A 17,601-nucleotide genomic window follows, 5' to 3' on the forward strand; every position below is an offset into this window, starting at 1 on the left:
AAAATGTAGTTGTAAATAATATACCCCTTTTGCACTGAAATTTGCACGTGCAAAGTAAATCAGCTGAAAAGAGGCTACAGACTTCTTTCCCATTGCCAGTAGAGTGGAGCTGTGTACACGGCTCTGCAGCAGATGAGTATGCCTTTCTGTGTGTGTGGATTGTTTTGGTGTGTCTGTTTGACATCATGGACAGAGCAGACACAGGTAAACAATAGAAAGCAGCATAGACAGAGGTCTGTGAAAACTTTACAGTGGTAACTTCTGCTTATATATCCCTTACATATTCAGTCTTTCTTTCAAAGTCGGTGCAGACTGATTTGGATCGATGTTTGAGCGCTGCTTAGGTGGAAACAGACGGTAATAAGTAGCTGCCCATCATTGCATGTTCCTGGTTAATGAGATGAAATTAGCGCCTTCACCTCGCTGGAGGCGATAAATACCTATGGCGTTCATCACTGTGAGATTCAGGTCAGTTAAAATGGGTTCTGTGGGTCTCTGCCCTTTACAGACATGCACACTTTATGCTAGTGCATTGCAATTTTTTGCTGTTATTTGATTCCTTATCAGGACAGTCTGGTAGGAATTGATCTGCCTCAACAATATGGCATCAAAACAATTTTTGATGCAAAATAATGGGATTGAAACCATGTGATGAAAAAATGTGATTAATCACGATTAACTATAGAAAATCTGCAATTAATTTGTATTTTAAAAACGAATCGTTTGACAGCCCTGATAGATAGATGGATACACACACACACGTTTTACGTTTGATGTCAGCTGCCAACGTCAAAAGCAAATGGGAGCAAACGTCTCCCCAGTTATCACTGTCTAAGACACTGTAATGCCTGACCGAAGGAGCTGCACGTAATGAAACCATCAGCCAAGAACACAGATACAGCTCCTACCGTCCAATCATAACTCAATTGTTGCGGGTGGAAGAAATTATCAAGATATTTTTCCCATTTTGCAGCAGATGATTTATTCTATTTGCAGAAACAGGCAACATCTGTGTTTTATCAATAACATTCAACATGTATAAAAAAGAATAGTACAAAAATGCTTGACAGATAAAAAAAAAAACAACTATATTCTAGGAAAAAGAAACTGACAAAAAGAAAAAAAAATCATCTGATTCGGAGGCACTTATGGCTTGGCAACACTTGTGCAGTCTGAGTTTTCCCAGGTGGTTGTAGTCAAGCGTCAAAGGCCATGATTACAATACTGGAACCAACGGGGGATGCTCTCAAACACAATCACATCACGGTCTGATATGTCATCACTGGCCTCAGAGCTTCTGTCTGGACTTTGTCACTGATCTACAATGACCAGAAGTATCGAATATTTAAACACACCCAATGCAACAAGAGCCCTTTATCGGTATCAGATGCAGTTCATTGTGGACGTAAATCGACTATTTACAACAGCAAAGAGATGCTCGGTGATTAAAAAGAGTCTTGTTTGATTCCTGCAGCTTTTCAAAGTGATTAAGGTTGCATTGAGCTGCGTCGGTGTCCAGTCGACCCCAAGTCTCTCGTTTCATATCGCCGGCCTCCTTTTTGTTTCATTCAGAGCTGGGCGACGCCGCCGAGTCAATGTCGTCATTTTCCAGGTCGTTGGGCGAAGACGACTGTCCTCCCTTCACTCTCTTCCACTTCATCCTCCTGTTCTGAAACCAAACTTTCACCTGTTACACAGAAATAAAGGAAATGCTACATTAAATGAAAAGTGTGGGCTTGAATTTTGATTAGTAGTTGTGTATAAACATGTTAAAGTCGTCAGCATACAGACAAAAATGTTGAGATAAATTTGCGTCACACAAGTTGGTGTTCTCCATTAATGCTTTTCACACACTAAAAGACTCAAATCTGACACCCTCTCTCATAATGACTCAGTTTTTTTGCATGAGCCAAGACTGAAAACTAAAAATTAAACGTTTGATTTTATCGAAATGCCAACATGAGAAGTCTGCACCAGCTTGGACCAAATTTTGTGATCACTTTCCACCAAAAAATCCAGATCACGGGAGCACCAACTAAGGTAAAACTGCAATTATATTCAGGTGAATAACAGAAAAATACACTGTCAAAGTTTTATTAATCTATTAATCAATAATTATTTTTTAAGCAAAAATGCCAATATTTACCATTTTTCTAAAATGTTGATAAATTATTTAAGATAAAACATTCAATTTGATGACAGCATTTGTATTCAGAAAATTTGTCATTTTTTAAACATTTCTTTATGGGGCCACTAAAGTCTCAAAATGTAGTATTTTTAATTTTGTACCCAAAAGATAATTATCTTGCAGGAACAAATTATTATTTTGTGTGCACAATAGGAAAAGTATCTATGACACTCTCACAGACTCATTGCTAAATGTCTTTTTTTTTTTTTCCTCACCAGATTTGAACCTGTAACGGGATCACTGTGGCTTTTCTCTCAGTTTGGCAATTTTTAGCAGAATTTATAACACGGTCAGCAGAAAAATAGACAAATAATCCCCCACAAATCTCCCAGCGCTGTATATAAACGGGCTCAGTTTGCGCTGGCCTTGTGAGGAGCATTTATTGTCTGAACAAAGCTCTCGGCTTCGGCTCAAAAAATCTCTGCAGATGCAGGCAGAGAGTATCGTATAGACGGCGGGTCAAAAGAGTCAACCATCAGGATGTCGGCCTGCACAGGATGTGAGTTTACTGTGTGGATGGCGCTCATCTGTATCACTGTTGTGAATGATGTCATGCTTCAACTGTCCACCAGGAATAGCAGCAGAAACACACTTCCGGATAATTACAGGGAAAATATGGCACACAAACAATAACTGTTAACTGAGATCATTCACTCAAGTTTTTATACACTCATAAAATACTGCGACACGTGTGTGAACTGCAGTTTATAACATCCGGGCAGGCCAGTACAAATAAATACGATACATTCATTAAATATTATATAAGCTGCTTCATGTCAAATAAATGTGCTGCATGTGTCAAATTTAAACCGGTATTTATATACCAAAAAAAGATTCTAGATATTCTTTCTAAGTATAAGGCTGCTATCATATATACATATACATATCTGTATTTTTACTGTTGTCAACAAATGTCATGAAAAGACCAAAACTAACAATAAGTCCGTTTTTGGATGCCCTCTGTCTGCAGCACTCACCCTATTCCTTCCTAGACCTAAATTTTAACAAATAATCACAAGATTTTTTTTATTTTCTGAAACCGCTGGATACTGTAGTTTTTTAAATAAGGTATTTGTTGTACCAGAAAATTAGTTTTGATATTAGAGAAATCCTGCAATTCTTGATACCCAGTTCAATAAAAGGGTGACTTATACAAACACGCCTTTGTGAAGAACATGTCATTTAAACTACATTATTAATCCCTCGTGAGACGCCTAAAACGTGAAGTACTTGTCAATGTGGGTTCATGAGATTTTGTGGTTAAGGGAACATATTGTATATTTATATTATATTGCCTACAGAGTATTAACATAGTTCTCCTCCACTGCTGTTGATGTTCAGCACTTGTAAAAGACGGTTGGTCTTTGTGGTTGGCTATTTGTCCCGCCCCTCCTCCACTGTGATTGGACAGCTGAGTAAAAAGTGCCAGTCACCAGCACAGTTTTACCTAAAGTTGAGCACGTTTCAACTCTTGGTGATAAGAGAAAAGCAGAATAGGTTCTCTGCGCCTCGTTATACTGCTGGTGTTTGTAGGACAGTGTAAATAGAAAAAAGAAACCTTGAATATGTATATGCTCCCCTGTCAGTTATAGGAAAAATGCTTATCTAGTAGATATACCTATGATGATCGAGAAAGATGAGTATTTTCACGTTTTCAGAGTACTGACTTTGTACTCTGTTCCTGTGACATCCCTAGTTTGTTAAGGGCTATTTCAAGATTCGGATTCATCCATATTTGATGCTCTAGTAATGAATATTTACAGCAGTAGGGCAGTGTATAAAAATAATAATAATAACAATAATAATGTAGGTGTCATAGTATATGGAATTATACAATTACTATTATCACAAGTGGTGGTGAGATGAGATCGGCGCAGGTGAGATTCGCCATCCAGTTGCCTTTTTTTTCTCAATACCACAGAAAAGCAAACGTACACGTTATGATAACTGTCAATTCTGATACCACAGTTTACTGCTGCAGCCTCATTCACAATGTAAACAACATTCGAGAGAAACTGCCGCAGGTCAATGACGTCAACTTTCTAACTAACGATTAGTATTAGATTATTTGCCTTTAAAGCTACTGTAACTGAAAATATGTGTCAAAACAATCATACTAAAATTAACTTCAGCAGCGTGTTGTTGAAACGTTATAATATTATTTTGTAGTAGCTTGGTGGTTGGTTTCGTCTTCTTCTATTTTACGGTGAATGGCGGATGGCAGCTGGCATTTACGGTGCAATAGCATCTCCCTCCACCACTGTATGGATGCTTTAATCATATGAAACATCGATTGGTCTTTTGTTATAATCTATTAGGGTTGCAAATTGTAAGCACTTTCCTTTATTGGTAAATCACTAAAATTAATCATTGATTAATAGGCATTTTACAAAAACAAAAACATATTATTTTAAACAATACCAAATGCGTTTTTCCTCAGTCAATGTTCACAGCATATTGCATATAATTTTTTGACAGCATTTCACAGCCTATCAACTAAATGATTAAATGTCACGTTTGATTAAATTCGTAATGACTGATCATTGATTACATGGAGATATTTATCGTTAGCGTTTTCTCGCCCAGCCCTAGTTGGCAGAAGAAAATATAGACTCCTGCTTTATCTTTACAATAATACGACCAGTTGGATTATGTTGAAACATGATGACACTTAGCTCTTCTTCTTAGATTATAAAACATTTTTTGGAGTTAAGATTTTCACGGGACAGCGACGATAGATAAAAAACGGAGATCATGCAAAGCGTTAAACGATGACGCTCACAGAATGAGAATCTCAGGTCGGAGAAGTTTTGGATGACCTCTGCGCGTCCCGATCGCCCCCCACTCCTGCAACTCTGGGATTCAAATGAATCTGTTCCCACATCCTGCAGCCGCTTCGTCTCCGAGCTCCTCTGCTCATCGAGGCTGATTGAAAGGACGGCCAAACGCCAGAGCATGTAGGATGAGCTGGAAAAGGCCGCTGAGTTGCAGTGGGACCTCTGAGTGGAGATGGAACCCGGCTGTGTGTGCGTGTGTGTGTGCGTGTGTGTGTGTGACCGTCTGTAAGTGTGTGTGTGTCTGTCTGTTCGAGTGTGTATGTTCCAGAGGTCTGTGAAATAGATTTGAGCAGCAGACGGCAGTATGTGTGGTCACTGTGGCACCGCGGCCTCATTAGGAGGAGCTGGGACACTGCGCCTGACAGGCAGACTGCTGGGGTTTCATCCAGCAGCATCGACACATGTTCGCCCGATTTGATCCAGTCTGGAGCTGCCGCCCACTCATTAAAGCTGCACGTCATTCTGCTGCTTCGACCACAGGATGACAAATATCACGGAAAAAAACGGTTCATTATAATCTAAATGCATCTATGTGTGTGCATTATTTTTATTATACGATGGGTGGCGAGACATTTAGAATACTGTGGAAATCGTCCACTTTAAGAAAATGACTTATTTTAAGATTTAATTATTGTAGTTATATGGGTTTTTGTATTTTATGTACCTTGAAATCAAGTTAATTGAGTTATTGTTTTTTTTTTTATTTATCTATTTTTTTTATTATTTGCATTTTTTAAAAAAGTTTTAAAATCATTTTGCAGCTAAAAAAAAACCCAGTTAATTTTAATTATATATTTTTCATATTTAATATTAGTCTATATTATATTTAATAATATTTTAGAGACACATTTCTTACTATGTCTTTTAGTATCTGTAACATTAACCTTTCTAGTAGATTTTGTGGTTTGGAAGTGATTCAGTCAGGATTCCTACAGCTTGAGGTAGGTTAGATTTATGACTTTTTAATGCCACTCCAAATGAAATTTAAAACCAATTTTTCAAGAACACAAATAGAAAAAAAGATTTCTCACTGTGCATGTGGGATTCCAGTGTGTGTTGATTCCCATTTTGTGGAGAAAAAACTTTACAGGCCTGGAAATTAACTTTTTGTCCATTTGCCACTGTGTTGGGTGGATTCCAAAAATCTACCAGCTACTCCATAGATTAGACCGATAGATTACCATTGTTTTTTTGTTGTTGTTGTTGTTTTTTTGCCTGGTGAATTCGGCAAATCTGGCAACCACTTGCATATTTTACCTGCATTTGGCTGGTGCTAATTTACAACCAAAAACAAAACAGAACAAACAAAAAACAAAACAAAAATTAAAAATAAATAAATAACTTATAAAACAAATAAAAAAAAATATATATATATATATAAAATCATGCTTCTAATATTTCAGCAATTTTAAGATTTCTGAAAAACTGACTAAATAACATTTTAATTCCAATTAAAGTCTTTTTATATTAATGAAGGCAATGCCTTTTATGAGACAGAGGGTTTTTGTATTAAATGAAAAGTTCGAAATCAGACATTTGTTTTTACATGAGTGAGTCTCATTTGACTATTATGATAATTACAGATAGATCATGGGTAATCAACAGAGGGTCCGTGACCCCAAAGGGGGGTCCTAATAGTTACTACACAGGGGGCGCCAAATTATCGTTTCACAATTTTGGATTTTCTTTTAAAAAAAAAAAATATTAAAATATGTCTGAAACCCAGACATTAATTATAAGAAAAGATATACTGGCCTATTTGTTAAAATAAATAAATGGACACATACATTTACAGTGTGCTAACTGTTACCCATGAGTCCTTGTCAACTGAATGATGTAAAAGTACACAAATCTCTCTGTGATTATTATTTTAACAGTCTCGTATTGCTGCATAATATAAAGGTTCCCCACAGTGTTAATGTAGGCCCAGTATACATGTGGTCGGGGGTCCCTGCTCCGTCTCTCTCAGTTAAGGGTCCTTGGCCTGAAAACTTTTTAAGACTCCCACTTTATATCCTCTGTGAGGAAGAGGAGGCGTACCTGTCTCTCTGTGAGGTCCAGGTTGACAGCGATCTCGTAGCGGCGGAGCCTGGTCAGGTAGTTGTGGTGGGTGAACTCGGCCTCCAGCTCTCTCAGCTGCTCCTTGGTGAAAGCTGTGCGCTCTTTCCGGGCCTTGCAGCTGGAGTCCACCTTAAAACTGGACTCCTGGATATCTGCAGAAAAAAGGAAATGCATTTCATTAAGACTGATATTGTGTATTTGCCCGCTTATGTATGCTGACAAATAAATATATTCTTAGGATAATATCAAAGGGCATACTCTCTTAACCCTTTGAAACAATTTATATCCTTGCACCCTGAGTAAAGTGGTGCTTTTTTTTCCCAAAAACATGACAATGACAGGCAATGAGCAATTTTATAAGAAATATTCCACAAATTGCAAGAAATTAAAAGATTAAGATCATTTAAAAATAAATAAATAAAAAGCTACGGAAAAATTGATATAATAAGCATAATTAGATTTAAATTTATGTTACAAAGTTATAAACTTTTTTCCAGATGATTTACAAATTTGGTTATATTTTGATTTTTTTTTTCACTTTTTTTTTTTTTTTTTTTTACAAATTTTATTGCCCTTGTCTTCGTCCCATGTTTTTGGAAGAAATCAGTGTAATTTGCTTAAATTTCAAAGGGTTAAAGGTAGGAATGACATTCTTTTCTCTTCTTCCTGTGCAAACGAGCCTGTTTGTTTGTGATCCCACCACCTGACCGACACATCCCTCTACTTCCATTTTACTCACAGCTGATCTGATTTGAATTAGCCCTGCAGTCATTTCGCCACCAGCCTCCAGATGACTATTAAACAGACCTTAAGGACCTCTCCAACCAACAAACCACAACTGCAAAGACCCTTAAGTGGGAGGCCCCTCATATAGTAAACACCAAACGCAGCACTTTAAAAAGAGACCACCCTGACCTGAGCTTATGAGCCCTGTTCACCTGCAGCATTTCTGCAGCCAGTATGCATGCACATTTCTGTGAGAGTGCACATATTTCTGCACACCTCCTGCCTTTGTTTGTTTGTTTGCACATTCACGCATTGGCATGACACTCTGTGTGAGAGAGCAGCGGCGCGGGGCAGGGCCCTCCAGACCAGCCACAGAGGGACCGAGTTAGGAGAGGAATGCAGCGGAACATCGTTAAAGCCTCTAACAAAAGAACAAAGGTGCGGATGTGTCCAGGTCTGCTGCGTGTGTGTGTGTGTGTGTGTCCCTCCGGAGAACTCGTGGGGGGAGATTCACATTAACTCATCTCAACATGACAGCAGGCAATGACAGCAAATACATCAGGAAAAAAGCCTCAGATATCTCTATGAATGTGGCGGTCAGTTGTGAGGGGGCGAATGGTAACTGATTATCCAAACTTCTGGATGAGAGTTTTTAGATGCATACCTTAAATATTTATTATTTATTTATCTATATATCTTACTTTGACTATTAATTACTATGAATTTAATCTACTGACACTGCACAGCACTTTACTTCACAATACGTTTATTTACAGTCAGTGGTGGAAAAAGTATTCAGTCTTTCTTTAAGTAAAAGTACCAATATCACCCTGTAAAAAATACTCTGTTACAAGTAGAAGTCCTACTTTGAAGATGGTACTTAAGTTAAAGTTAATCTGTGCTTAAAGATGAAATGCAGAAAAATCTTTTAAAAAGCTCAAAATTATGAAAAAAAAACAACAACAAAAAACTCACAAATATTGTAAGAGAAAAAAAACTCAAAATAAAAAAAAAAAGGAAATAGTCAAATCAGTTGGGAATTAATTTTCTGTGAATTACCTAATTGATTATTTAAATAAATGTACTTGTATGAACGATTTGGAAATTTAATTTACAACAAAACATCATACTTTATGTACTCTTCTTGTGCTTTCTTTCCAAAAATATCTTAATCTGTAAAGTAACTAAAGCTGTCAGATGGATGTAGTGAAGTAAAAAGTACAATATTTAATCCTTAAATGTAAACACTGGTATATAAGAAATTACTCAAGTACAGTACAAGTTCCTCTAATTTGTACTTAAGTACAGTACTTGAGTAAATGTACTTAGTTACATTCCACCGTTGTTTATGGTGCTGTTTTTCTGAAACTGTTTCAGTTTCTAGTTCAGTGTGGCAGGAATATCTTTGTTTTTGGGGAATTTCTGTATTTATTTCTGATGTTGCCTTTTATGTATTTTCTGTGTTTTTATGCCTGCTGCACATCAAATTCCTTTGGGATTATAAAGTTGAAGTTGAGTTGATTTTTAGTGAGATTTATAGATTTCCCTTTCGAGGAAATGGCTGAATTTTAAACCTCATTTAGCAGAATAAATATAAATGAAAGCGGGTTGATTTAACTTTTAGCAGAACTTCTCTTGTGTATTAAAGAGGGAGAGAGTTTTGGGTAATAATTGCGCATTGGTAGCGACTCTAGCAGCTGATGTAATCCTGAGAAAATGGTCCTAATTTGTCAAAGTGAGAAGTTTTGCTCGGTGCTTGCCAGAGCAGCGGTCCAGAAATGGACTGCTGTACCGGGGCCAGATGAGACTGGGCAGACCAGGACATGTGAGCGCTGGATGCCAAAAAACTCTCTTATTGTTGTTGATCATTAATGACGCGCCGCCCCGAGTGTGCCGACGCAGCCTGGGCCGCGTCAGGTCTGGTTTTGGAGCTGTGTCAAGCAGGTTTGGTAAGACTGAACACCTGGCAGGGTGAAGGGGGGCACACACTGGCTCCCACTGAACAGGCCCCCAATAAATATCCTGCACAGCCAGAGACCGTAAACTTGCAGGGGAAAGGCTTCTGCACCCAGCAGGGGCCCGAAGACAAACAGCATTTGGTGCCTTTTTGGGTGGATGGTGCACAAGCAGTTTGTCTTCATCAGGACTGAATTAAAGCTGCTGTAAATTTAGGGATTGTTTTAAATAAAAGAACCCCAGGTGAAAACTACAGGTGTGATTAATCGTGTAATTTGTGGGTGTAAAAGTAAAGCCAGGATTTCACAGTGAGTTAGTGTGCTTTTAAACTTAGTTTAGACCTCTTTATTTATCATTTGTAAGCAGTAATTATATGTGTAAAAAAGAAACGAGTTTTAACCACTGCCGCAGATTCTGGGGGGGGGATTACAGGAGACAAGTGCCCCCTTACTATTAAAAAACATGTGCTTTTGTCTCCCCTAATATTAACATGAAGGTTTTGTCAAATTAAAGGCACAAATCGATGGACAGAAATTCACTAAAATTCAGGAAATTACATGTTTGATGCTCAAAATTTTCCTCCCAACTCCTCATTTTGTAGGTGTTCCCCCTTACGTTGAAACCAAACCTACACCTCTGGCTTTAACACCTTACGTTGGATTTGTGTGCAGATATATGAACATTTATTGCAACTGAAAACTCATCATTTGATGTGAGTCTTTCCTGGTACTTTGTAATGTGTTTATTATGCATCTTTTCTTTATTCTTTGGTGCTGTTGTTGATATATATATATATATATATATATATATATATATATATATATATATATATATATAATATATATATATATATATATATATATATATATATATGATTATGATTATGATTATGATATATATATATAGATTATGAAATTGATTGTGTATCAACTGGTAACAATAAAAACAGGGTGAAGACTAGAGAAGCAGTTTGCTTCTTCTTTTTGCAGATGAAATAAATATTTATGTTGCTTATTGAAAATCTGTTATATAGGGTCACTATTTTTTTTAAATCTAGACATAGTATTTTCTTTTAATATTTTTAAATGTTTGAAATTAAGTTTACTCAGTTGATTATTTTCTAATTTACAATCCAAATAAACTAATTCAAACTGGGAATATTTGGAGGTGACTTTCCATATAAATAAGGTGTCAGAGTGCATTAAAAAGAATCAAAATATGAGTTTGTTCAACAAAAAAAGTGCCATGGAAAGGTAAATATTTAAATATTAATGTTTGTTTATTTATTTATTGTCTTTATTCTCAGGGACAATGCATTTTAATAAACATTACTGTAAATATGCCAGAAAGCCAGGAGGCTATTTTTTGTCTGTAGTTCCTAACTAGGTGTGACTTAGGCAGCCTTGTTTTTCTTTTATTATCATTCATTTTTTGCTTATTATAAAGTGTTTGTTTAAGAAGTGGCCCCTGGGCAAAGCAAGTTGAAGTAAAGGTAAAACTTTAAGTGTTACTGTTTGATTTTGTAAACAGAAACAGAACATTTTTTCCATAGTTGTAAATTGTGGACAAACCCTCAATTTATCTGAAATTATTAACAATTCAATAATTATAATAAACATGTGAGTTCTTCTAATAGCAGCTTGTTTATTTGCTCTCTTACAGACAGAAGTCAAACTTTGGATTCAAATTGATATCAGACTCCAGTTTAAGTTTTTCGAAACACTTGAGGAGCGCCTCATTTCCATATCTGTGTAACTCCACACAGACTGTACAGCAGCAGCTCTGTCTGTAATGCGAAAGCCTTCGGGGCATTTTCCTAATATATGCTCCTCTACCAGCTCGTCAATACACGACTGACTGAAAGGGTCTTTTTTCTGAAACCGAGAACTGATGTAGTGGTCAGACATGTTGCATGCACTCAGTGGGAGATTGTGTTACGGCTTAACGACAGGAAAATGTCAATGGATAAGAATGTAAAAAGTGGGCTCACAGGCAAAGTGATTTTACCAGACGTGGTCTGGCATGTTTTCAGTGTAGTGAGTGGAGGTTACAATAAGGTAAGAAGGGGAGGGGGGAGCGGGGTCTGTACTCCCCCACCATCCCCTTCAATTAGGCTGCTGCAGAAGTTTTAGTCGTGTGGTTTTTCCCAAAAAATTATTAATCTGTAGAATCAGATTTGGACAAAAAAGATGATCATGATGACGATATCTGAAGTGTATGACGGCACAAACTACACCCATCTGGGATTAACATTTAAATTTGTCACACTGGAGCAAAATCTCATTTAGAAGATGTAAAAATTATAATAATTAAAAAAACAACAACTTTCAAGTCTGACAAAGTTTCTCTTGAGGCTGGATTCATTTCTCCAAAATTTCTCAAAGGTGTCGAGGTCTCATTGCATAAATCACCATTTTTGTGAGGGAAACTAAATCAACGGTTTTTTGCAGATGAAATGTGACCGTTCCAGACGTGTTGGACGTGCTTTTATTTTCATTCTGCCATTCTGCAAATTAAAACTTTTACACCTTTAGATTCAGTTTAAATATAAACACTGACTTTAAGTCTGTTGCTCTCGCTGTTACGTGTGAAGCGTTTAGGAGTGAGTTCGTCATGCGTATCAGTTACTGTTGCTTCCTATTAGCAAGTGTGAAATGTGATAGAGGGGGGAATAAATCCAAAAGCATACAATGCTAGTATTTCAATGCTTCCAACACGACTCTGAGCATAAAAAACGATGTGTAAGGAGACATGAAGCCAGCCTTTTGTGGAAGAAGTTCTTTTAGGAGAAGGAATTGCTGGAAATATTGTTTTTTTTGGCTCAAAAGTGTTAAGAAAAGCAGCAGAAAAGTATTTTATCATGTTTTTCTTTACAATAGTTTTTGGTGAAAAAGTTCTGAGTTTATCTTTTTTTTTTTTTTTTTGCAGGATTGTGCATTTATTTCACTTTTCAGACGTGTATCTAAAAGCCTGAAGCACCTGTGATGTCTTAACTTTTCCTCCACACGAGCCCGAGGTCATTTTTTAGCATCTTCTTGAATGCTGTTATAAAACAATGGTCTATTTCCAACGGATACAGGAGCGCAATGAAACATGTGCCATTAATCAGTTCAGTTTTCTTCAAACAATAAGAGGATGCAAGTGCTACTTGAGGTCTGTGTCTTGAACACAAAAGTCTTGTCACCTACTCACCTTTCACATAGCGATCTGGTGAGAGTGCTGCGTTAAGACGTGGTGAGGAAATAAGAGGGAGAATTTGTGTCATTGCCAGCTGGGATACAGGGCAAGGAAGAAATACTTAACCTTGACATACAGGCAAAAACTGCACCTGTGTGCAGAGGTTTTCCAAAAAAAAAAAAAAAAAAAAAAAAAAGGTTTCACGATCATTTTTATTCCTTACCAGATGAGTTTTCTCTGGCACATTTCCTCCTCATCCTTCCTCCAAAATTTCCACCAGTGTACAGTATAAAAAAGAATGTGCTATCATTTTTAACACTCCCAAATGTGCATTTTATTACCGTACGTTTTCCTTTTCTAAGCCTCCCGTAATGAGTTTTTTCCCCCTATAAAGCCAGCACACCCCAGCTGACGTCTACTCACCTGTGACATCTCTCTTCCTCTTATTGGAGCTCTTCTTGTCGGAGTCGGCCGACGCCACGCTCTGTGGCGAGTACTCTCCCTCCAGGCACCCTGGCACGGCCCCTGGAAGCCTGTCTCCTACACTGTCCAGCTCGGGCCCTCCGCCTACTGCTACGGGGGCGACGACAGGCGGGCAGGCCTCTGGCGCCCTAACCCGCGTCTCGCAAGGGTTGAACTGCCAGTCGCCCCTCTGATAACCCCCCTGGCTCTCTTGGTAGAGTCTGTCGTCGCGAGGGAAGGCTGCGTGCGGCGCGGTCGGCACCAGGCAGGAGCTGGAGAAGTCTGTGTAGGCCAGGAAGTCGGGTTTCTGGTGGAGGGAGAACGGGGCCTGCTGGTAGGGCGACTGCAGGTTGGTTCCTGGGTGAGGGTTCCTCATGCAGCCCCAGATCGGGGTGCTGGGGTGGGCGCTCCGCATGCAGCTGCTGGCTGGCTGATCCATGATTGAAAACACTTCACACAATCTTGATTAATGTCTTATTATGAGTCGAGAGGAGTTGGAAAACCCCCCCTCAGAAAGTAAGTCAGGACTTGAAATCTGTCGTCCACTTGAGCTGACTAAATCATCGTCTGCATCCACTTCAGGAATACTCTGTCAGCCCCGAAACGCGTGAGGATAGACGCCTTCCAGTGACAGCGTGTTTCCCTCTCTCTCTCTGGGCTTGTGTGACGTCCTCTTGAGTCCTGACACACACTCTCACACACTCTCCCTCTGTCCTGCTCTCACACACCCTCTCTTCTGGCTTGTGGCTCGGCGGGAGAGCTGCATCCGCAAACTGCATGACTCCCCTCCTCGGGCTGGCTGTTTTCACAACTCTTCTAAGGCATTCTTGACAAGTGAGCCCTCCTCCTTTTTAAACATATAGGTGGGAAAGAGTGGCAAGTTTATGGAGTGTAACGTGAGATTGCAGAGGAGGAGCCCTGCCGGCCACATGTTGGTAGTACCCTCCAACCAACCCTGCCTCATCAACTATTAATCACGGGGGGAAATTTTATATGCACATCTAATGGGCTTTCCAGACGCGGGGCTTTTTAAAGGGACATTGTCTGTAAAATAGAAAAGCGAGCACCCACCCTCAGGAGAGCGGGGGACTTATTTCGGCTCCTTAGCGCTTTCTGACACCCAATTTAGTTCCTTTTTTGACACCCTTTAGAGGAAAGTTAACCCTAACCCTTTCCCTCTGCACCCCTGATCCCCGCCTGTCCTCTCCAATCTGAAACTCTTTTTTTCTTTCCCTGTTTTTATGACTCGTGTGTGTGTGTGTCTGTGTGTGTGTGTGTGTGTGTTCACATTAGTGCTACACACCCAAATCCACCTGGCTGGCTTTTCTTTCACTTCGAGGTGATAGAGAGTTTGATATTGGCTGCGCAGGCGCTCACACCTCTTGAGGTTTTCGCACTTTAGTCAAACACAATATGAAATTTCAGGGCCATATTTCAAAAACACAAGCTGATATTTTCTTGTGTTACTTTTTTTTATGTCCTCTGTGTTCTTGCGTATTATGGAGGGCTGTCCACACATTGATTTATTTGTGGCAGCCTGCCATGATTAAAACATCTGCCGCCACGTATAAACTTTATATTTTTGGAGCTGGACTGTTCATTTGGAGCACTGTTGAAATGAATCTTCTCACAAACAGATTTTAGGTTTTCCTGTGAAAAATGAATGCACCCAAATTCATGCATATCTGACGTATTTTGACAGCCTACAATCATGTGAGAAGTAAACAAGCGAGCAGTCTGGAGTGATCTCGTAAGCAGGTAGTTTGGGTGGTCGACGGGTCAGAAAACACCAGACTTTCCCCTGAAGACGTGTCCGGGACTGTGTCAACTTTAAATGAATTATGAGTCATTTCAAAGTACGTCCTTACTATGTTTCTTTTCCTGAACTTAACCTCCCTCCTCAACACTACATACAGCAGATGATGGTGTGTACAGCCCCAATTTGGAGAAGCAGGCTGGAGTCCGATATGGAAGCTCAGCAATGTACTGCTGTGGATGTGGGCGGCAACAAAATGTATTTTGCCCTATACATTGCCCAACCCTATCAACAGAGTGTGAAGAAGTAACACCTTTGACATTATGTCCAAGATGCCTATGTACAGTATTGCAGAGATGTCCAATGCGACGGGCCGTCCCTCGCTGTAATGATACGTCCCGGCCTGAAAGGCGATAGTGAGTCACTGTAGCCTCTAGTGTGATGCAGGAGAGGACGAGGAAGTTGAGCCGACTGGAGTCACTCATGGCTACAGCGTAGAAGTTACAGTCTCAGTGAATCAGTGAGAGTGTAAGAAACGTGTGATACATATGTTGACAAGTTACCGAAACATATCTTTACTGTAACTAATATCTAATGATGTGACTGTTTTCTTGATACTGGAGCGTTGCTAAAACTGAGCTCAGTGAGCTTTAAAGTAAACTATGCACAAACACCACACATCGATCATAAGATAGCAGCCTAAATGTTGAGTTTTGAGTGATGAGGATGCACCTTAAAATGACGTGTCTGCAGGGGAAACGGGCTGCTTACTTGTTTGCTGCCGTCCGCGCATTGGTCACATGATCACAGCTTTTCAAAACTCGTGGGATATGTTCAAAATTAGGTGCATTATTTTCATAGGAAAACGTACTCACAGTTTGTGAGAACAGCCTGATCTCAGATATTAGGCAGCAGAAGCTACAGTATGTGACAGCGATCGCATGTATATTAACCACATTTGGATCGACACAGATGTGATTATTCAATTTTCTGATCACTGATTTTTTAATCTGTGCAGGCTACTAAAGCCACTTCCCCATGAAGTCATGTCTCTAATACCATTAAAACTTTTCTGGCTAAAACCAAAATTTGGACTCAGTTTCAGTGTATCCGTTACCCAGTAAACCCACTGAACCACACTTTATAGAAATGCAGTTTTTCTTCATACTGCTCATTTTTGTGAGTTGAGGTTTTGCCTTCCTCTCGTGTGTCCTCACTTTGCTCCTGACCCCTCAGACAGGAGGGGAGGTAGATCGGACCTCCATCGAGAGAAAGAAAGACGGCAAGATTTAGAGATAGAAGCAATTGGAGAAGTAAGACGCAGAAAAACTGAGGTAAAGAGCTCACCTTGGAGAAAGGGAGAACTTGTTTTGTAGCCTTGCAGGTCAAAATTTCATAGCTAGAAAAAATGAGAAAAAAAACAATTATGTACAATTTTTGCATGTAACACATTTAAAAAACAAAGAGAAAGTTTTCACAAAGGGATAAAACAGGAGAAAATAAAATTAAAAGTAGCTTAAATTACACTTTCTGTACACACTGCCATGAAACCATTTAAGAAAAAGGGAGGAAGAAAAACTCAGAGATAAAGAGAAAAAAAATAAAAAGAAGATCCAAACATCCGTTCCAACAGGAGACAAAAAGAAGCCCAGAAGAAAAATCAAATTACGTGAAAGTCAAAAGAGAGGACCAAATTAAAGCAAAAAAAAAAAAAAAAGTCAAGATATAGAGAAGAGAAGTCAGAAGAGGAGAGTGTTTGAGGTCACACACGAAAACCTTTCCATTTACCAAGCGAATTGTTGAGCCATGAAGCATCCCCTCGCTTTTACTGGCAGTCTGAGCTCTGGCCGCACCGCAGGGAGCAGAGGTTACGCTGCATTTGTGGTCGGAGCAGGGGCCATCTGTGTGTCAGGATAAATTAGAGTGTGTGTCTGTGTGTGTGTGAGTGCGCTGTGAAAATATACGTCAGTGCGCACGTGTCTCACAGAAAAGAGATAAAGGGAGTTTTAGGGGATTCCTGTGAATATAAGAGAAACAGGTTTTTGACATGAAAAAAAGGCACACAGAAATGCATCTACAAGATATGACTGTAAAATCTTTGCTTCTTGAGGCAGGGTTATGTCGTGACTTCTTGCAGAGCTAGAAGACTAGAAGATGAATTACTGTAGCTGGTTATTATGATTGTACATTATTTAAATCAAGAGTTATATTTGGTGGCACAATTTTATCCCAACAAAAGAGGTTAAATAAAAGCTAGCAACAAAGTTAACTAACAGCTCCATGTAGGACCATTTCTCCATTATCTTACAGATATTGGTCAGTGGAACAAACTGGCATGTTGAAGTTAAAATATGAAATATTTTTGATTTACTTCACCGTGACACATAAATACACTAATCATTCCACTGGAAATAACAATAAACTGTATAAAATAATGG

General features: G+C 38.9%; 1 protein-coding gene across 1 annotated transcript; it reads right to left on the minus strand.

Annotated features, from left to right (window-relative positions):
* Nucleotides 1-956: 956 nt before the first annotated feature.
* meox1 (mesenchyme homeobox 1) lies at nucleotides 957-14,199 on the minus strand. The gene is made up of 3 exons (XM_042507816.1): nucleotides 13,369-14,199; nucleotides 7,066-7,238; nucleotides 957-1,687 (listed from the first exon to the last, which is right to left on the minus strand). Exons 1-3 carry the CDS (start codon nucleotides 13,844-13,846, stop codon nucleotides 1,565-1,567), a joined length of 774 nt encoding a protein of 257 aa, XP_042363750.1. The 5' UTR covers nucleotides 13,847-14,199; the 3' UTR covers nucleotides 957-1,564.
* Nucleotides 14,200-17,601: the final 3,402 nt, after the last annotated feature.

This window comes from Plectropomus leopardus, chromosome 19 (assembly GCF_008729295.1).
Source record: "Plectropomus leopardus isolate mb chromosome 19, YSFRI_Pleo_2.0, whole genome shotgun sequence".
Taxonomy (NCBI): domain Eukaryota; kingdom Metazoa; phylum Chordata; class Actinopteri; order Perciformes; family Serranidae; genus Plectropomus; species Plectropomus leopardus.

Bases quoted from the DNA above. Each gene is read 5' to 3' on its own strand.
- meox1 (XM_042507816.1), bottom strand. From the start codon at position 13,846: ATGGATCAGCCAGCCAGCAGCTGCATGCGGAGCGCCCACCCCAGCACC. The intron at 7,239-13,368 runs GTGAGTAGACGT...TTTTTTCTGCAG, and splicing joins GAGGAAGAGAGATGTCACAG to ATATCCAGGAGTCCAGTTTT. The intron at 1,688-7,065 runs GTACGCCTCCTC...TCTGTGTAACAG, and splicing joins TGGACCTCACAGAGAGACAG to GTGAAAGTTTGGTTTCAGAA.